The sequence below is a fragment of the Odontesthes bonariensis genome, chromosome 9 (assembly GCF_027942865.1).
Source record: "Odontesthes bonariensis isolate fOdoBon6 chromosome 9, fOdoBon6.hap1, whole genome shotgun sequence".
NCBI lineage: Eukaryota > Metazoa > Chordata > Actinopteri > Atheriniformes > Atherinopsidae > Odontesthes > Odontesthes bonariensis.
The window spans coordinates 33,037,441-33,058,778 of record NC_134514.1 but is presented as its reverse complement, the minus strand read 5'-3'; the positions used below and the strand labels follow the sequence as shown (position 1 = coordinate 33,058,778).

The 21,338-nt window shown below is 40.5% G+C and overlaps 2 protein-coding genes across 8 annotated transcripts in view; both read right to left on the bottom strand.

The window, feature by feature from the left end:
• The window catches only part of usp2a (ubiquitin specific peptidase 2a), an 82,422-nt gene extending 72,435 nt beyond the window's left edge, over positions 1 to 9,987 (bottom strand). For 2 of the 5 annotated variants that reach the window (XM_075474056.1, XM_075474060.1), the window contains exons 1-2: positions 8,501 to 8,607; positions 7,625 to 7,740 (exon numbers count right to left, since the gene is read on the bottom strand). The gene's annotated coding sequence lies outside the window, so the exon portion shown is untranslated. Of the gene's footprint in view, positions 1 to 7,363; positions 7,419 to 7,624; positions 7,741 to 8,352; positions 8,469 to 8,500; positions 8,608 to 9,962 lie in introns of those variants that run through there. The other 3 variants (XM_075474059.1, XM_075474058.1, XM_075474057.1) reach the window with 3 other exon arrangements.
• Positions 9,988 to 14,319: 4,332 nt separating this feature from the next.
• tbcela (tubulin folding cofactor E-like a) overlaps positions 14,320 to 21,338 on the bottom strand; it is a 30,441-nt gene continuing 23,422 nt past the window's right edge. For all 3 annotated transcript variants that reach the window (XM_075474053.1, XM_075474052.1, XM_075474055.1), the window contains exon 9: positions 14,320 to 21,108. In XM_075474053.1, coding sequence (XP_075330168.1) covers positions 20,902 to 21,108 — 207 coding nt within the window. In that variant the 3' untranslated portion in view covers positions 14,320 to 20,901. The remainder of the gene's footprint in view (positions 21,109 to 21,338) is intronic.

Here is a 21,338-nt window from a genome sequence, read left to right as displayed (position 1 = left end):
ACGTCTGTGAACTTAATAACTCACAGCTGTTTATCTTAGAGACACTAACAGAAACTCAAGTAAATTTCATTATACCAGCAAAAATTAACACAACAGACAAACAACTCCCTGTCAATGTTGTCTTTGACATGGTAGATGGTTCTCATGTGGAATATCTCTGAGCAGTGCTGGGTTTGGTTCCGTCTTTCAGACTGCCATAGAAATACTATGAAATGTAGACAGATAAGAGACCACTTATCTGACCATATCTGTGAAGACCAAACTAATGCTTCTGACCTTCCTCTATGCCTGTAATAAGTAGCTGGCATGCACCTTACAAATACACTTGTCTGACAACCATCTTCAGTTCTATCCCGAGCACCTGTTTAGACGGCATTCAACACTTCATTTTGACCTTTTCCAGATCCAGATCATCTCAGTGCAGGAGGAAAGGGAATATAACTGGAGTGTAGGTACAAGAATAAAGGGACAAATAAAACTATAAACTCAAAATAATAACTATAAAACATCTGGTTCATGAAATTGCTACAGAAGAGGAGATTCAATATCAATAATTTTGCTCGTCCAAACCCCACCAGCAGGGTTTAAAAAGGCTCTGGGGCCTTTTTCTCAAACTGTCAGTAACAAGTCACACCACCAAAACATTGAGCTCAAGTTTAGCAACAGGGGAGAAGATTCCATTTTATAACATTTTCCGGTCCTACTGATTACAGTTCTTCACTGCACGACCTTGAGAGAGGAGCAACCAGTTAGCATTTATTGCTACTGTCTGTTGGCGACTCACACTCAAGGCCACAAAAGCAGCAGTGACCACAGAGGGGACCGAATCTGTGGGCTACAGTGTCTGATGCTTCCATCTCGGCACGTAACTAGTTTAATTCTTTATTCATTCCTTTGGTCAGTAACACACCATTATTATCTGAAACACCTATCCATCTATGTCAATCTACTAAGGGATGATGAAAGATATATTAGATACATAAAATTATCCTAGGGAGTTAGCCTGTTGTCTTAGTTCTGCTTGATCTCACAGCAGCCTTTGACACGGTAGACCATGCAGTCTTCCTGTCACGTCTAAGTAATTATGTTGGCATCCACGGCATAGCATTGAAGTGGTTTGCGTCTTACTTGTCCAGTAGAACCTTCTCTGTTATGGTTGATGACCTGTCCTCTTCCAGTGCTCCTCTCTCCTGTGGAGTCCCTCAAGGATCTATTCTTGGCCCTATCCTATTCTCATTGTACATGCTAAAACTTGGGTCAATTATAGCCAGGCACAACCTTTCTTTCCCTGTTATGCAGACGATTTACAAATTTATCTACCATTGAAGCCAAATAGTAACAGTGCACAATGTTCTTTGTTTAATTGTATTGCTGATATTAAGCAGTGGTTTGCCCAAAATTTTCTTAATTTAAATGATGACAAAACTGAATGCATTGTGTTTGGGGATACTGTGACGGCTGGCTTTGGCACCTTATCTTCAAAGCTTAGTTCAACCGTCAGACATCTGGGAGTGACCTTTGACAGTCATCTGAGGTTGGACAAACAAATTAACAATGTTGTCAGGACTAGTTTTTTCCAGTTGCGTCTCCTGGCCAAAGTTTAAATGTTTTTAAGTCGTCATGACCTTGAGAAAGCCATCCATGCACTAATAAGTTCAAGGTTAGACTATTGCAATGCACTTTATGTTGGCATCTCCCAGTCTTCTCTCAGTCGCCTTCAATTTGTGTAAAACACTGCTGCCCGTCTTTTCACCAACACTAACAGACATGTGCACATCACTCCTGTTCTTAACTCCCTCCATTGGCTTCCTGTCCTTTATAGAATTGATTTTAAACTTTTAATGTTTGTTTTTAAAGCTCTTAATGGCCTCGCCCCATCATATTTATCTGAGCTTTTAACAGTCCGCAATCCTGGTAGAGCTCTGAGGTCAACAAATCAATTTTTGCTTGAAGTGCCCAGGTTAATATACAAACACTGGGGTGACCGAGCCTTTTCTGTTGCTGCCCCCAGGCTCTCGAATAAGCTCCCCGTCCGTCGAGCTGCGTCTTATTTCTGACCTGGGCCTCTTCAAATCTAGGCTAAAAACCTACTTATTTAGGATTGCTTTTAATACCCAGTTGCACTTCCTGCTTCTGAAGAGTGCAGACGTGTCTCTGCTTCCTCCTGCTGCTTATTGCTTTGCTTTATTTGCTTTTAAATCATTTTACTTCTTTCCACAAGTCTTGGATATAATTTTATTCTTTTTCTTTTAAGTGAACCAAGACTTTTTTTAATCATTTTTATCAGAAAGTCATCTGGAAACTGTCGTGTGGAAATTCCGTTGCAGCTTCCTGCTTTTGGAGGAGCTCAGCTAACTGAAGCTAATTAGCAGCAAGATGCCTCCCTTTTCCACTGACGATTACCACAAGCTACTCCAGAAGATAGCAATACTGGAAACAAAAATTAATCGGCTTGAAGTGAACGTGGAGATAAATGGACAATATGGGAATGAAACTACTCTGCCAGTATCCCAAAACACTGAAAGGGAGCAGGCTAACAGGAAGCTAACTGGGACCACCGAGACACGGCAGGAGCCTGGTGTAAATGGAAAATATTCAACCAGTCATCCCTGGAACTCCCTTGGTGCTAAGCCAAAACACTACAAATCGCCTCCCTCAGATGTGGGAAGACGGTTATCAGGCAGAACCCAACACCTGGAGACCCACAATGACTCCGAGTGGCCTGCACTATCACACAGGAATGTCTCTACCCCGATACCAAAGAAAAAGCAACGATGGACCGAGACCACCACCAAAACCAGGAGCAAATTGCCACAAGACACAGGAATTCTGCTAGAGAACAGATTTGCTCCACTTTCTCAAAATCCTGACTCTCCAAAAGAACGCTCATCTCCCAAGACCGGAGAAAGGTAAGAGGCTAAATTATATGCTAAAAGGCCACAGAAAGAGCTAACCACTGGGCCTCAAACTCTGATAGTGGGTGACGGAGCTGTGAATGAGATGAAACGTTTTTGCAGCAAGAAAAACACCAAAATACTCTGTTTTAGTAACGACATGGTGTCTGATATCTCAAAGAAGATCCTGGACATTGTTGCTGAGCATCCGACACTGAAATCTCTCATCATACACACAGGAGCCCTTGATGTTGTGAAGCAACAATCGGAGGTATTAAAACAAGACTTTATGGACCTGGTAAACAAAGTTCGATGCACAAGTACAGAGGTGTTTTTCAGTGGACCTCTACCAACAGTTTGGAAAGGAGATGAGAGATTCAGCAGACTGATGATGCTAAACAGATGGCTCAAAGACGTGTGTGCTGCTCATTCAACGAACTTTATTGACAATTTCAACATCTTTTGGGGACGCAGGCACCTCTTTAAGGCAGATGGATTTCACCTTAACAAGTCAGGAGTTAAGTTGCTAAGCTCCAACATTTTTTACTCTCTGCGTCACACACCAGCAGCCCCTATCAAGGACGAGACGGGACAAAACGATCCAAAAGGACAGATAGGACAATGTTCTGTTGAGGGCGCTGAGACAAGGACTGACCATGGAGGAGAGCAGATCCAGAAAGAACCTGCAACGTCATCATCCTCACCCCAAGATAAGGAGTCTGCAACGTCATCAGCCTCACCCCAAGATAAGGAGTCTTCACCAGCCCCAACAGCCCAACAGGCGGAGTCTTCACCAGCCCCGGCAGTCCAACAGGCGGAGTCTCTCCCAGCCCCAGTGGGAAACCCCCAGCCTTCGCCCCCCCGGACCCCACCCAGCCCCCAGCACTCTCCACTCAGTCTGGACTCCTCACTTCTGGATTTCCCGGACAGGATGAAGAGCTTTCTCAATATTGGAATACAATTGACACCATGCCAAAATCCCATATTCTTCCCCCCTAACATCCCACCTCATCCAGCCCCTCCCATTCCACCACGTCCATCACGTTGGAAACAACCCTCAAACCAAAGTCACCAAGCCCCCCCACCGCCTCTGAATCATCATATCTCTGAGTCTGACTGATATGTGCCGGGTCCAGGCTGTAATACTGATATCAAGAATGCTCTTCCCCAGATAAAGTCAGGGCCCTATGGAGTTCAGACAGCCTTTTCAATCCCTGTGATGACAGGTAACAGAAAAGTGGTCAAACTGGTGAGAAATAAAAAAGGTTCAGTTAAATCTACCCATCTATTGAATATAGTGTGTCAACCCCGAAACACACCAGTATCACCTGTTGTCTCCACGAGATTAGCCCTACTCAATATCAGATCACTAACCAACAAATCCCTCTTAGTAAATGACATGATCATGACCTATAATCTAGACTTTTTATTTCTTAGTGAAACATGGCTGACTGAATGTAGCTGTGATACCATTCTCAATGAGGCCGCACCAACAAATTTCAGTTTTATCAATAAGTGTCGAAGTGGTAAGAAGGGCGGGGGAGTTGCCGCCATTTTTAAATCAGTCTTTCAGTGCAAAGAAATTTTACTTGGTGATTTTAGCTCTTTTGAATATCTCTGTTTTTTTGTAAAGGGGGATCCAAAAGTTATCTTCCTAATCATTTATAGACCACCAAGATACCCAGGAACTTTCTTTGATGAGTTTGCTGAACTGCTGTCAGTTATCTGCACTGACTATAACTTTTTTATCATAACTGGGGATTTTAACATTCACATGGACAATAACATGGACACTAATGCCAAAGAACTCTGCTCTCTACTTGACACTTTTGGCCTCCTTCAACATGTGAACGGACCCACACATACTCGAGGCCACACACTGGATCTGGTTATCTCTAAAGGTGTTGACATTTCTTCTGTTGATATCAAGGACTTGGCGCTCTCTGATCATTTCTGTGTGTTCTCTGACTTACAGTTAACTCCAAACATTCAGTTAACCCATGTGTCTGTTAGAAAAAGGTACATAAATGAGAATACCAGTGCTAAGTTTATGGAAGTTATAGCTATGTCATCAACTGCGAGTGCAGAGACAGTTGATGAACTCTTAGATAACTTTAACTTGAAACTCTCAAATGTCATGGATACTGTTGCACCTGTTAAAAATAAGATGATCTTGAGCAGAAAGCGAACACCATGGAGGAACACTATTATGGTAAAGGCCTTGAAAACAGAATGCAGGAAAGCAGAGCGTAAATGGCGAAAAACTAAACTTCAAATTCACCATGACCTCTACAAACAAAGTCTTTGTAATTTTAACCACGGGTTACTCCGGGCTAGACAGCAACACTTATCTGAAATGATTAATAAGAACATCAACAACACTCGTGCTCTGTTTGCTATGGTTAATAAGCTGACAACCCCCCCAAAACAGATAGTTTCCGAACTCTGTTCCACAGAAAAATGCAATGAATTTGCTTGTTTTTTCAATGAAAAAATCAAATCTATAAGGCTAAATATCAACATAAATGAGCAAAATAATAAAATGACGCAATCCTTAAAACCACCTAGGAATCAATCAACTATGATGTCAGAATTCAATACAGTTGACCAAAAAAACATAGAAGAAACAGTCCAGCATCTTAAACCATCAACATCCTGTCTTGACACAATGCCATCTGACTTCTTTAAAACTATTGTAAGCTCTGTCCAAACAGATTTGCAGCAAATAATAAACTGCTCACTTCAATCAGGCACGTTTCCTAAACCCTTAAAAGTAGCTGCCATCAAGCCACTCCTAAAAAAGACAACATTGGATGCTTCCATTTTAACCAACTACAGACCCATCTCAAATCTTCCTTTTATAGCCAAGATTGTTGAGAAAGTGGTTTTTAATCAACTCAGTAACTTCTTGAACTCCAGTGGAATCCTTGACAAATTTCAGTCAGGCTTCCGACCTCACCACAGTACAGAAACGGCTCTTATTAAAGTGTTAAATGACATAAGGTTGAACACTGACTCAGGCAAGGTGTCAGTTCTGGTATTGTTGGATCTCAGCGCTGCATTTGACACTGTGGATCACAGTATACTGCTGAACAGGTTGGAAACCTGGGCAGGACTCAGCGGGACAGTCCTAGAATGGTTCAGGTCCTACTTGGAGGAGCGGAGTTATTTTGTGACTATTGGAAGTAATCAATCTGATCGAGTGGCTATGACATGTGGAGTTCCTCAGGGGTCAGTTCTTGGACCCCTTCTGTTCACTCTATACATGCTGCCTCTGGGTCAAATTCTGAAGAACTCTAAAGTCAACTACCACAGCTATGCAGATGACACACAGATATATCTCGCACTGTCTCCAGATGACTGCAGTCCTATAGAGTCATTGTGCGACTGCCTAGAGCAAGTCAAAAAGTGGATGAACCAAAATTTCCTTCAGTTAAATCAAGAAAAAACTGAGGTCATTGTGTTTGGCAACAAAGAGAAGAGGTTTGCTGTCACTAAACATCTTGAGTCACTGTCTCTAGAAACTAAAGACCAAGTCCGGAACCTCGGCGTGCTGATAGACTCAGACCTGACCTTCAACAATCATATCAAATCAGTCACCAAATCAGCCTTTTATCAACTTAAGAACATATCCAGAATTAAGGGTTTCATGTCCCAAACAGATCAGGAGAAGCTGATTCATGCTTTTATCTCCAGCAGACTTGACTACTGTAACGGTCTTCTGACTGGACTCCCCCAAAAGAGTCTCAAACAGCTGCAGCTCATTCAGAACGCTGCAGCCCGAGTTTTAACCAGAACAAAGAGATCAGATCACATCACCCCAGTTCTCAAGTCTTTACATTGGCTCCCAGTCAGATACAGAATAGATTTTAAAGTTCTGCTACTCGTCTACAAATCACGGAATGGTTTAGGTCCAGAATACATGAATGACATGCTAGCAGAGTATAAACCCAGCAGAGCTCTGAGATCTGCTGACTCAGGTCAGATAGTGGAGCCCAGAGTTCAAACTAGACACGGTGAAGCAGCTTTTAGCTGTTATGCTGCACACAACTGGAACAAACTACCAGCAGAACTGAAATCAGCCCCAACTGTGAGCACTTTTAAATCCAGGTTAAAAACATTTCTCTTTCGGTGTGCGTATGGTTGAGTTTATATCTTTCTTTATCCCCTCTTCTTTGATTGATTTTAACTGTGTTTTTAATTTTTATTCTATTTTTTTTTCTCTTTAAATTGCTGCTTTATGCTGTTCTTTTAAATGCCTTGTCTTTATGTAAAGCACATTGAGTTGCCTGTGGTATGAAATGCGCTATATAAATAAAGATGCCTTGCCTTGCCTAGTATGATGACGCTTTTATCTTATTTTATCTCTTTCGATTTTGTTGTATTTTATTGCTTTCACTGTTCTTTTATTGTTATTTGGTTCTCTCATAAATTTGAATCATTATGAAATCATAAGCACGTGCACAAACCTAATTTCCAGTCCCATTTTTAGCCATGAATTGAGGTGGACACATCTGCGTAGGCCTGGTAATTAAAGCAACCGTAAAGAAGAAGCACAGGTTCACCAAATATAAAACTGAGACACTTGTAAGTTCTCCAATCATTGCTGAATGAAAGTAATTAACAGAAGCAACAGAAGAAATCTCTTGTGATCTACACGTACGTGGCGATACCAACTAGGACAGTGCTGTGTGTGTAAAGGCAAGTGTGTGTGTGTGTAAAGTTGTTACCTTTTGTATTTGTAGCGGTGTGTGTCAGTCCCTGTAGACTGTGAGGGTTCTGGGGCAGCTCATTCTACTGTTGCTACCCCACAGTGTACACACAAGCTCTGAGACAATGATTAATTCTGTGGAAAGACACACACATGTCACACCATTCGGCACAAAAAAACAACAAAATAAAGCAGCAACATAAAAAGACTGGTAATTTTCTGTTGACTGATGGAAAATGTTTGAGATAACTGATATCTGAAACAGAGTTGTATTAAATGACAGCTCCCTTTACACAAATTCTTTGTCCATGAACAGTAAATGCACCACATGGGAAACATCATACGGCCTTTAAGCCGATAAAGTGACAAATATATCAGAAATTGGTGCAGTGTTGATCTGTATTGTGTTGTTTCTCACAGAAACAGTTTCATTGACAGGTTCAGCATGAAGTGAGCATGCAGACAAACTAGCAATATATTCTGTGGATGTCATGTCCAACAATTAAAGACAAATGATGCCTTCACGAGATCGTATCATCTAATGTGGAAAAGTTACTCATTAGAAATCCTGAAAGTTACCCTGTAGTAACACTTGTTTGAAATCTCAGGTTTTACCATCACAGACAATTACTTCTATACTGTAAATAGAATATATTCAGTATTAAATAAAAACTGGTGAATGCAGAACCTTAAGCTGCTGTATTCATGACAGAAAAATACTGAACTTTCTGAAACTTTATCCCTCACCCTCTATCCTGGTCCCCTTGGGAAGATGTATCCTAAAGCTGTCCAAATAGCCAATACAATACAAACTCAAGTGTCAAGCAGGGTACCTAAAGAAAAAAGGAAATGGGGAGGAATAAAGGTGAGTTAAGTTGGGTTTTAAGAGGCTCACCCTTGTTGTCCTGAGCAGCCAAGTCAACAGACAGAAAGCAATGGGGTACTACTTGGGACACTGAGGACCCAGAGTGTGAGAGGATAGTATGAGCACAGCCATCCAGAATGCCGCGGATCATGTTACAGAGCCGGTAAATATAGCAGGCGCCAATGACCTCTACAGGTCTCGCAACACTCCCTGGCATTCCAGTTTGCTCTAAAAGGACTAGCATTAAAGCTTTTTATAAGCTGAGCTGGGTAAGCATCAAGTTCACTGTACTGTGTAGCAAGCAGACTGGACTGGTGTTCCCCAGCGTCAGAGCCACTGCACTGGGGGTATTTTTCTTCTAATACAGTTAGTTTTTCTGGGCTCAGAATCTCCCCATCACTTTGAGAGTTATGATCAAGATTTTTGTTGTCGTCATTATTATTATCATTTACATTATTCTATATGTCTTTTCAAAATACTCTTCATTTTAAGCGCCTTTACACATTCTAAGTTTTGCCTCGTCCAGTTTGGTCTGGTCATACATGTTTATAACACCGTTGCAATAAGGATGTCTTAAATGTGTCTTAAAATGGTAAATTTACAAATGCAATCGAGTATGTTCGAGCACTGGGAAACAGTTCACATGCGTTTCCAGGACATGGAAAAAGAGCCACAGCTCTGTGGCGCACTGGCTCTGGACGGGGTATAACATTACATGACGCTAAGAGGAGATGGGACGACGTGCTTACCGAAACACCAGATGTACTGAAATAACATTGTTTTCAATGAACTGACGTGATACAAATACCAGTATGTTTCCAATACAGACGGTAGAAAAAAAACGTTATGAAACGCGTTGTTAGGATAAGCAGTTAGATTTCAGGTGCGTTGCTTAGTAATGAAACGGAGGCAGGCGGAAAGGGGCGGAGAGGATGTGAACACGGCAACTAATTGGTCCCTCAAATCCTAGGCGCTGAGGGAAGTTTGGTACAAAGTAAAGACAACGATTATAAACTAAACTGCGTCAATGATACGTCTGTATAATCTCAGTTAACCTCCTGCATCAATTAGTTTACCAGAATCGGTGCAGCCTGGGGAGGAACACCGTGCCAAACCGCGAGACCCTGTTAATGCGCAAACGTTTCCTCCGTAGAAACAGAACCGTCCAACTAGCGGAGACACAATCCCTCTACCTGTCATTCTATACGATAGAATAAGTCCAGTTAAGTCAACCACATTTCCATCTTTACTCGTCCTTTACAGTGTAGGAGTCCAGAAAAAAAACACTAAAACACTAAGGAACCCTTTCCGAGTCACTTCTGAAGCAGTTACATTACGTGTTTGTCAGAAAGGGAGGACAGATATTAATGAATTTTCTTTTACACAGAGATAACATCAGTGTTTGAATGAGTGTGGGACGCTGTTCTGTGTCCCACCGAACAGAACAGCCCCTTCTGTGCTGGGGTTATGGTGGCGTACTGCATTCACTCACCCCCGCTGTTGGATATCATCCCGATCCAGCGAACCCTCCCCCCCTCAAAAAAGTGCCCCTCTAGCAGGTTATTGCTTCTTTGTGGACCATAATTTAAAAAATGCTTGGAGGCGTAAACAATAATGTTTACCAGACGATGACACTAACCAGGGCTTTAATTAAGCAGACGCTGGTATTTAGCCATATCTTCTGTCCCTTGCAGTTGTAGAGTTTTTAGCAACCAAGCAACGGTCATTTCGCTTTAATGGTAACGTCAGCACGGCTGCATTACAGATTTCTGATTGGTTCATATCTCACTGGAAACGTCACCGGTCAGAGAAGCAAACTGTCGTCATGGTGACGATCGTAAACATCGATAATTCTCTCATAGAAAAAAAATGCTACGTTCATGCGTGTGGGAGAGCTGTCAACTTTCCGTTTAAGTATATTAAGAAAAGCTTTCCTGTAAAAAAAAAAAAAAAAAATAGAACAATTTCGCATGGTACACTGCTCTACAAAGCTGTACATAAAATTGTGATTTATTTTCAGTTTCGTGGAAAAGTATTTATTAATATAACAGAGGACCAGATTATTTTTTTAAGCATGTAAATTTAAGTAAGTACAAAAAAACGTACAATATTTCCTATTTACAAAATTATTTTATATCAAAAAACAAAGTTTCAATATTTGATATGTTGTCTTTGAACTGTTTTAATTTTTGGGGTTGAATGTAATTGGAAATCGTTGCATTCTGTTTGTATTTATATTTTACACAGTGTTACAGCTTTTTGGGAAATTGGTTGTAAATCTTTCCCTCACTGAAGAATATACCCTACTTTCCCTTCATAATACTATCATTATAGTAACTTGGATTGAAGAATTCGGATAGATCCTGTCTAAGGTCTTAAATATTTTAAGTCCCAACACTGAGGTGTGGGGTGATTCAGTTTGCATTAAAAATGAATTGATCATTAAATCAAACATCAGTATAACATCCTGCACCATGAATCACATCCAAAACACTTGCTATAGTCTCAAAGCTGCTGCTGTAAATGAAATGTTGTCAGAACAACTTAGGAGGGAGACAGCCGTTTATTATCATTCCATGATGAATTCTTTCTCTGCATACACCAACACAAGAACGATGACTTATTCTGATTTTTTGAAGACTTTATACAGATTCCTTGAAAACAAGATCCTTCTTCAAATGTCACAGATTAAGAACAGTTCAGTGTTACATACAATTAGGTGAAATGATTATCTTGAATATTGACATGTAAGACTAAGCAAAGGTGGAGACACTTCATATTTAATCCATCCAAAATCTATAATAAAAGACAAATATAGTCTTCTGAGACCCCAATGAGTTCTAGTGCATTACTTCTAGAAGAAGATGATGACTCAAGTATTTGCTGATGTATTCAGTGTAGCAAATACTGATTTAGTTCTCATAGGTGTCCATTTCAACATGATGTGCTGTACTAAAGCTGCCTGATGTCTAGCATCAGGTTTTGAGGATTGCCTATGTAAGATATAGAGTTATTGAATGGATTCCATTTCAGCAGGGAATCCAGAATTGAACAAAATAGTGTTTGTTTAAGGAAACCTCCCCCCTCTCAAGGATTGGCATCATCATCATGTTTGAGAATTAGACCCCTCACTAGAGTAGAGGGGTAAAGATGGAGTCAATGGGCTACTGAATCTAAGAGAATTATCAAGAAATATCTATAACCGGCTATCTTCTGATAGAAGAAAAACTGAGCACTTGTGATGAACGTTAGCACTTTTGGTAACACTTTGCTGCCTTGTCCATATGAAATATTCCTTTGCTGCCAGTAGTTAAATGAGAATATGAATACCACACTTAAGTCTGTACACTAACGTGACGAATCAAAGACAGCCAATTAACTAAGCTTACCACAAAATCTTGGAACAAATGCTTACAGCTATGTCCTCGTGTAAAGAAATATAGTGGATTCTCGTGTATATAAATCAAGTTAGGAGACAATATGTGGCAGGTGATTTCAGAGCAGCAACTTGGGATATTTTGTGCGGGGCAGCAAACTGCTACCAAACATATTTTTATTACACTATATAGCATAACAGGTGCTAGCAGACGGAATTTCTCCTGTTTGGACAGAACCAGGTTCACCGCTTCCTGTCTGAGCTAAGCTATGCTAATCTTCTCATGGCTGTAGAACTATACATAACAACAGAGTGCTGTCGATCTTTATACCTAATTCTTGGCAAAAAAAAGCAAAAAGGGCCTTTTCCACAATGTTGAAGTATTCCTTTAAATAATAATAATAATAATTATAAATTTTATTTATAACGCACTTTACATTTACAACAAAGTCTCAAATTCCTACAGTGGGATAAAAGACAAATAATAAGATAAAAGCAGGGACAGTAAATTGCAAATAAAATACACAAATAAAAGTAGTGAGTCCATTAAATGCAAAAAGAAATCAAAACAGGACAGAGCATTTAAAGGGAGATCATTAAAACATTGGGTAAGAAGAAAGGTTTTCAGGCCTGTTTTAAAGTGTTTAACTGTGTCTGTGGAGCCCTTCGATGTGGAGGCAGAACGTTCCACAGCCGAGGGGCAGCACAGGAAAAGGGGCGGTCTTCCATGGTGCGGGAGCGAGTTCTGGGAGTGTGAAGAAGGTTAGTGTTGGAGGAACGGAGAGAGCGTGAAGGACAGCGAAGGGTGAGAAGGTCTTTTAAGGAAGATGGCGCATTACCATGCAGGCAGTGGAAGATGAGCAGAGAGATTTTGTAAGTGATCCGGGCAGAGACAGGAAGCCATAGCTTGAAAAGAGCATAGCAATGAAAAGAGACCACATAGCTGCTGATAATCCGGAAAGCAGATTGAAATTTGTCCAGAATTCTATTGTCATTGAGGTGCTCTTGAATGTAAACTGAGACTAATTTCTCCAGAACCTTAGAAAGAAAGGGAAGGTGGGAGATGGGTCTGTAGTTTGCTAAGGCCTGGGGGTCCAGGGTAGGGTTTTTAAGGAGGGGTTTGATTATACAGATTTCAAAGTGGGGGGAATGTGACCAGATTGGAGGGATGTATTCACTATGGTAGTGATGAGGTGACTGAGAGAGGCAATATGGGCCTTAACCAGGGCTGTTGGGAAGGAGTCAAGGGCACATGTAGAGGGTTTTATGGCCCTGACAGTGGCCTCAACTTCCTTCACACAGACCTCTGGAAAAGAGCAAAAGGGGGGAGAGCTCCTGAGCTGTGAATCGGTAGGAGGGCTAAGTGCTTGGGGGAGAGTGGTGAGGGCTGATCTGATTGTCTGGATCTTATTATGGAAGAAAGAAAGAAATTTATTACAGAGGTCATTAGTAGGGTCAATGATTGAAGCTGTTCGTGGCTGAAGGAGTTGGGTGATGGAGGAAAAGAGTACTTTGGAGTCACCAGGGTTATCTGAGATAACAGATTAATAAAATAGTGACCGCGATTCCTTGAGAGACCTTGCATACATCGTGCGGTGCTCCTGACAAGCTAGCTTGTGGACTAGCAGACCAGGTGCTAAAAAGCGTCTCTCGAGCACTCGACCAGCTGCCTTCATTTTCCTCAGCTAAACCAGGGGGCTGAGCGTGAAAAGGTAACGGTTCTCTCTCTAACAGGAGCATGATGGTCCAAGATGCTAGTGACGCTGGTGTTATAAAAGTCAACTGCATTAATGGATACTGGAAGGGAGACAGGAATATGAATCTTAAAGTGATACTCCGGAGTAGATTCAACCTGGGGTCATTTGAACCGTGATATCCAGCCAAGTAGCCCACCCGCAGTTTTTTCGATATTGGCTGAACATCAGCTGAGTTACTGAGTTATCCCGAATAGCTTCGTACAAGGGTTTATGGATCCCAGTCCGTATCTCCAAAATTACCACACTAAAATCACATGCCATGACACCAAACTTCTACAGTAGTACAAATATGGTCTGTACTCACAAAGCGATGCATTTGGAAGTTTGCAAATAGTCCAGGAGTTTATTATTATCAACACAAGCCTGATAGCTTTTCTGCTGCTAAAGCTACGTCGACGTCACTCCAAGGAGCTGGGAGCTTCAAAGTAAGATGAGGGTTGATCTACTACTGTAGACAACAAAGCAAGGCTGCTCAATTTCTCCATTGATAAAATAATTTCACAACTCTACAACATAAAAATTCATAAAAAAACATGTAGAATATAGCATATACTTTGTTGTGATTTTAGTGTGGTAATTTTGGAGATACGGACCGGGATCCATAAACCCTTGTACGAAGCTATTCGGGATAACTCAGTAACTCAGCTGATGTTCAGCCAATATCGAAAAAACTGCGGGTGGGCTACTTGGCTGGATATCACGGTTCAAATGACCCCAGGTTGAATCTACTCCGGAGTATCACTTTAAGGTTCTGGGGCAGCTCATTCTACTGTTGCTACCCCACAGTGTACACACAAGCTCTGAGACAAGCTCAGTTGCTAGAAGTTCAGAATTGATTGAAGAAATCTTCCGCTTTGGATTAGTGGCATGTCATAAGCAGAGAGATGTTGCACAGTTAAATAGTTTGTGATTACTACATCCAGAATGTGTCCACGAGAGTGTGTTGGCAATTTGACATCCAGAGGATGAAGGAATTCAGCTGCTTGATGATTGGTGGGGGTATCAACATGGATGTTGAGATCCCCAAGTATGCGTGTGTTGGATAATGTGGAACAGAACATTGACAGAGTCTCAAACATCTCAGAAAAAAAAAAGAAGGAATGAGGTTTATAATGCCATATAATCAGGATCTGATGTTTACGGTTAACTCATTCTGAGTAATGCAACATACCCAGGACGAAACAATAGGATTGCCAATAGACCAGGGATTTAAGGTGGAATTTTCCCCAAAAAGCTCTGAAAAACTATTTTATAAATCAGCCTGACTTTTTTTTATTCCTTCTAATTGTTTTGATTTTCAGGTGAAAAATGGTAATATTACTTATTTTAACCTATTAGAATTTCAATCAAATATGGGATGTCAATCAAACTCCCACACAGTCCAAATGCAGCAGATTAGCCCGGCTGTTGACTGTTGGGTGTTTTTTTTTCCTAACTTGCACTTGCAAAAATACATAAAATCTGTGATAACATTTTCAGGGGTTTTGGTGCTGTATAAAAGCTTTGCAAATATTTTTAGATCATAACAGATGGTGCAAAAAGCAGGATTCACAGAAAATAACGTTCATAAGAAAGTCATGTTGAATTCAACAAACAAAATTTTTTTTAATCTGGACTAGAAATGTTTTCCTCCAATTTAATGTAAAACAAAAATTTATGAATTGGATTACTCAAAAAATTTAAGCAGGCATAATGACAACTTTCCTCATAAACATAGTGAAAAAAAAGTGTGAACATTTAAATAAATTGATAGCAAGCATACCATTAAATTTCCCACCCTGAAAACAAACAAATACATGTTCTGTCTCTGAACAAATCTCAGTTGATAAGTGTGATCCACACTTTAAAGTTGGTGCCTGCACTGCACTACTGCCTCTTTGCGTTGCTTTCTATGGCTGTGGTTAATGATACACAAACAGTTATTCAGCACTACTGTAATTAAACAGGAAAAAATGTTTTAAGCTTTGTAAATCTTATACCACATGGTCCCATCATTATGTGAAGGGTCACAGGCATGTTAAAAAGAGAGTGCACCCTACTTAAATTCTAAGGTCTCACCTATAAGGCCAATATATATATATTTAATTCTGTCCTGACACATCAAACCTGAGAAATGAAAGGCAGTGTACCTTCATTTTTACATGACTGCATCTTTAAATATACTAGTTATGATGTAAAATAAACAGTGGTAAATCATAGCAAGGAATGAAATACTCTGGCACTTACATACCTGAGGTAATTAATACTTAAAAGAGAGGCCCATGCACAATGAGCTTATGTATTATGTCTGCGGTGGATGAACTGGAGCTACAGCTCAACAGTCTTTGTTTCCAAAGAGCCGCTAAAAGTGAATATTTAATTTTGTGGATAGACATATAAACGTTTTCTTCATTAGTAGCACTGGGTCAGGAATTGGCTAAGCTGATTGATATAGGAAAAATCAAAAGCTCTAAATATCTAACATCAGTTCTTCTCATTTACAAGAAGGATACAGTATATCAACATCAATCGAAACTCTATTTAGATTTTAAATAATAATAATGATTCTTTGGTGACAGTAAATTTGTGCAGAATAGACTGACTAACTCGTGATAAATGAAACACTGACATAAGGGAATACTTCATTGTAAAGAGTGCAGATCAAAAGTGCATATTAACACATCTAACTTAGAGCAGCATGAGTTTATGGATGATTGCTGATATTAGATATTATCCTTAGTATTGTAAACAAACTGCAATAAGATGTGCAGATTAAGCATTAAAGTGCTTAAAAAAAGCAATTAGAATTAAAGCTGCAAGCAGCCTTGAGCAGGACCGAGCCTGTGCGCAGGTCGGGGCACGTGCTGGACGCCGTAGTCGCGCAGCTCTGCCCACACGCACGATACCCTCTGCATACGTACAAGCACATGCGCACATCTGGGCAGGTGTGGAAGCCGGAGCCACGCAGCTCTGCCCACACACGATACCCTTTACATACGTACGAGGTCGTCAGGGTGGATGTGTGTGCCAAGTTTCATGACCTTGCAATGATGATAAAGCTTTCAAATCACAAACGCCATCACACGATTTTCACCGCTTGGCCATGCCCACACCATTCAGAGTTTGGAAAAGTTTCTAAAGATTTTTTTCCCCCACAGCTTAAGAGTAACATGGCCAAGTTTGGAGCTGTTACCATTAAATCTGTAGGAGTTCGATCAAATGTGAGGTGTGGAAAAAAAAAAAAGACGTTTCTAACCACCAGCAGGTGGCGCTACAGGTGTATGTCACTATGATTATATGTGCGCGTTCAGGCTTGGTCCAGCATTCATCTTATAAAGTTTGGGACAGATGGGATAATGTATGTGAGAGTTATAAGTGACTTCATCTTTTGTGGCGAGTCATCAAACTTTGAGGCGTCGCCACGGCCATGCCCTTTGAGATTTGAAAAAGTTTCTCTAGTTTTTTTTCTCCCCATGTCTTAAGAGTAACCTGGCCAAGTTTGAAGCTTGTAGCATTAAATCTGTAGGACGAGTTTGATCATATGCAAGGCGTTGAATCGGGCAAAAATGGCACCAAAACGTACTTTCCATCCAAAATGGTCCCCTTCTGTGGACGTGGGACCATGGCGGCATGACACTTATTTGTGCGTCTGAGCATGATGAATGAGTGTACCGAATTTCGTAGCCCCACGCGAAACTAACCCCAATGTGGGGACCATTTTTAAGTATCGTAGGGGGCGCTACAGAGTCAATGAGCGACTCCCCCCAAAAAAAAGTCCAGATTTTTTCATGTCATCGACTGGCAGGTGGTGCTTGCAAAATGGCAGGTGGTGCGAGTTTTCGAGTACCTTTTGCAAAGAATAAGAAGAAGAAAGAAAGAAAGAATAATATCTCCTTCAGATACAATAGGGTCCTTGCAGTTTCACTGCTCAGTCCCTAATAATAACTCGTTCAGAAACAATAGGGTCCTTGCAGTTTCACTAGCTATTAATAACTGCAATGATCACGTTTTAGATAAAGGAGCTAATAAAGGAGCTATAAAACAGAATGCTTTACTTTCAATGGCATAATAAAACAAGGTTAACTGTTAATATCTGTTTTAACTAAAACAAGCCGATCTGAATGTGATCAAGAATTTTCACTAAGAGATTATCTTTTATGTTCCCCGTCAAGTGTGTTTTTGGTACAATTCTTTTCTCACAATGAAGCCTACGGGGGCAAAACATGACGTCTGCTTTGTGTGTCTTCTGATTCAGATTGTCGAAAATGGCGCCTTTGAAATTGTAGTTTATTTTAAAAATGGGCATATTTCTTAAAATTTGAAGTGGTAAATACTAAATTGAGAGTACAAGGAGTGATTTAAAGGTGTGATTTAAATTTAAATGTGTTTTTCCATTTATGTGATCAGATTTTATATATGCAATTGAGAAATTGGTGAATTTTTTTTTTTTTTACCATATTTGATAGCGCCCCCACTTGGTGGCCATACCCATATGAGTATAGTCACATAGCTGAAGTCAAGAGCTTCAGCTCAGATTTCCCTGTATCTGTTGCCACTGGGAACTATCCTACGTAAGTATGGGATCTCATTCTATTTATATGCAGACGACTGTCAAATTTATTTCCCCCTCAGGCAGTCGGAAGCTCACTCTATTCAGCCCCTTCTTGACTGTCTTAGAGATATCAAGTCGTGGATGGCTCTTAAAGGGGAACTCCGGGCATTTGAAGCGCAATCCCATTGCTAGAGGTTGTCAAATACTGATAGTAGGACACAGACAGGTGCAAATCTGCGCTCCCTGTGTGGAGATCGCGCTGTTAGCGCAGCCTGTCATGCGAGGCTAATACGTGGTGGCTAGGGGCAAGCGCTAACCCTTCCACGTAAAACAACAACTTGCACACTGAAGAAACATCACACCACTTTATAAACCATCCGACAATAAAGTCACAAGCCTTACCATCAAAACCATATGCATGGTTCTCACATTACTGGCATGGGGACGTTACAAAACAACTTTATAAACAGCATGTAACTCACCGGTTAGTTGTACGCTCGCGCATGTGAAAGCCCAAAAGAGTCAATGGACGATACTCCCATATACAAAGCAATTATCTTCTCTAGAAAAACTGCGTTCAAGTATTTAAAACATTACAACAATACATGCCCAGTAATATTGAATTAAAGATTTGCACCTGTCTGTGTCCTACTATCAGTATTTGACAACCTCTAGCAATGGAAATGCGCTTCAAATGCCCCGGAGTTCCCCTTTAACTTTCTCAGTTTTAATGAACGTAAAACTGAAGTGGTTTTATTTGGTCCCAATTTTTCTACCAGTGCCCCTTGTGCTGATCTGTCTGATCTGACCCCACATTTAAGGTCTGTTGTCACCAACTTAGGTGTAAAAGCTGATGCTGCCCTTAGATTTTATAACCAAGTTAATGGTGTGTGTAGGAGCCATAATTATTTTCTTTATATTTTTTGTTTTCATTATGGTACACTTTATGGTTATTGGTTCACTTTGATTTGTGTTTTTGTTTATTGGTTATTATTGGACATGGGTGTGACACTGTGAGTGTGTGGTGCGCAATTGGAAGCCCTTAATTAGCCCTACCTGGCACCTGTGCGCCAGTTCAGTTTGGCGTGGGGTGAGTACGGGGGAAGGCTATCCTTTTGTGTACCGCATCGCACTTCTCACATCGCATGGACTAAAAGCCTTTGTCTCAACGCTCTATTTTGCAAATGGAAAGGACTATTGGAGTCTGAATGATATGGAGAGCAATAAACGGAAGAAACCGGAATGAGTGTGTGGACATTACATCATTGAGTGCGCGTAAGACAATTGATTTCCCCCTGCTTAGCCCACAGCGGCGCTGAACTAATTGGTGTTGGATCTAGCCGCAATAGTGTGGTTAAAGTCATCCTTTTTTCAACTGAGGCGTCTCTCTAAGATCAAACCTTTCCTTTCCGAACGCAACTTGGAATCAGTAATCCAGGCTTTTATAACCTCTAGGTTGGATTATTGTAACTCTCTTTTAACAGGAATTAGCCAGGTAATTAGCCAGGTAATTGGAGGCGTGACAGGGTCACGCCTCCAATTACTTCAAAATGCGGCAGCACAATTTTTAAAACGTACAAAGAAAGGAGAGCACATCACTCCGATTTTAGCCTCCTTGCACTGGCTTCATTTTTATTTCAGGATCAAAGTTCTTTTATTTGTTTTTTAAGTCCCTTAATGGCCTTGCTCCAGCCTATTTGTCTAACCTGTTCCACCCCAACACCCTGTCTCGTTCCCTCAGGTCAGCTGACCAGATGCTGCTAGTGATTCCCAAATCACAAAGGAAAATGAGAGGCAATCAAGCTTTTTCCATCCTAGCCCCAAAGCTGTGGAACGAGCTTCCTTTGCACATAAGACAAGCTCCTTCAGTTGGTGTTTTTAAATTTCTTGGAAAACACACTTTTATTCTTTGCCCTTTAACCCAGTGTGAGACTGGCATTAATTTGACTGTTTATTCAGTTTTTTATTGCACTATGTTCTGTTAGTTTTTAGATGATTTTAATTTCTCTCTGTTATTTAAAAAAGATGAAAAGAGATTTGGGATCTAAGGAATTCTAATTATTCAATATGTTCTACCAAATATTTTTTTAAAGTATCCCTTGTTTTTCTTACTTTACAAATGTAATGTAACATCCTCTAACTTAGGCAATTGCACACAGAAATATGGAGAAGCTCTACTCTACCTCAAAACAAAATGGACATGTACAAAATTGCTAGGGAAGTTTAACCACCAACTCATGGAATAGTGTTTACGGCATTTTTCTCTTACAACCCCATTTCTTCCTGATATTGTGCTGAAGATTAAAGTGTGTACAAGAGCAGTAGTCCATCACAAATTGGTAGTGAACCCTCATTATTGATGAGGGTAGCTCTTGTGACAGGTAGGCAAGAAAGTGGTGTTGGTTACTTGCCTATGAAGGTGCTATTATACATGCCGTGTACTTAAAACACCAGCAAAGCTTTGCTGGTACAGCAAATTTTCCCTTCACCGAAGCTGCGAGCTGACTACAAGTTCCTCTCTCAGCCTGTTCTACAGTGTGACAGATTTGTCTGTTCTCTCCAGTGGCTAGATTTTCATCCAACCATTGTCCAATGATGATTCTTGTATTGATTTAACCTTTTCTCATTTTACTGTCTTTCTCTATTCCAAAAAGTGGGACACTATTCCTGTTACATATGTGTTTTCCAATCATTTTGCAATATAAGTCAACCATTCAACAAAAATCAAGTCAATTACTTTGTGTTCAGCCTGCTAGATACCAGCTGTTCACTTGGTCTTGGGCACCACCAGTATTTCATCACCATCTTGGATACTGTAGGAGTGGAGAGCCCGTGTATTGTACTTCATTTCCTCTGGACCGAAGGCGCTGTACTTGTCGATGTAGTACAGCCTCATGCTGTTGGTAGACAGCTGGACAACAGTTGTCAGCTGCTTCTTCAGCTCAGCTACGGTTTGGTCCAATCGGATACTCAACTGAAACAAAGACAATGAACGTAAATTTGATTTGAAATTTCTTTATGTGCTTAGATTTGTTTTCGTCCGTTGATGGAAAAAAAAACGCTGAGCTGTATGCATGTTCAAAAGCTGCAACCCAACAGGTGACAAGGAGGTGAATGTGATTGAAAAAAAATCAGACAGTTCATTCTGTCAATAATCAATAATTATAGAATAATAACAATAATTCAAAAATAATAATTCAGAAA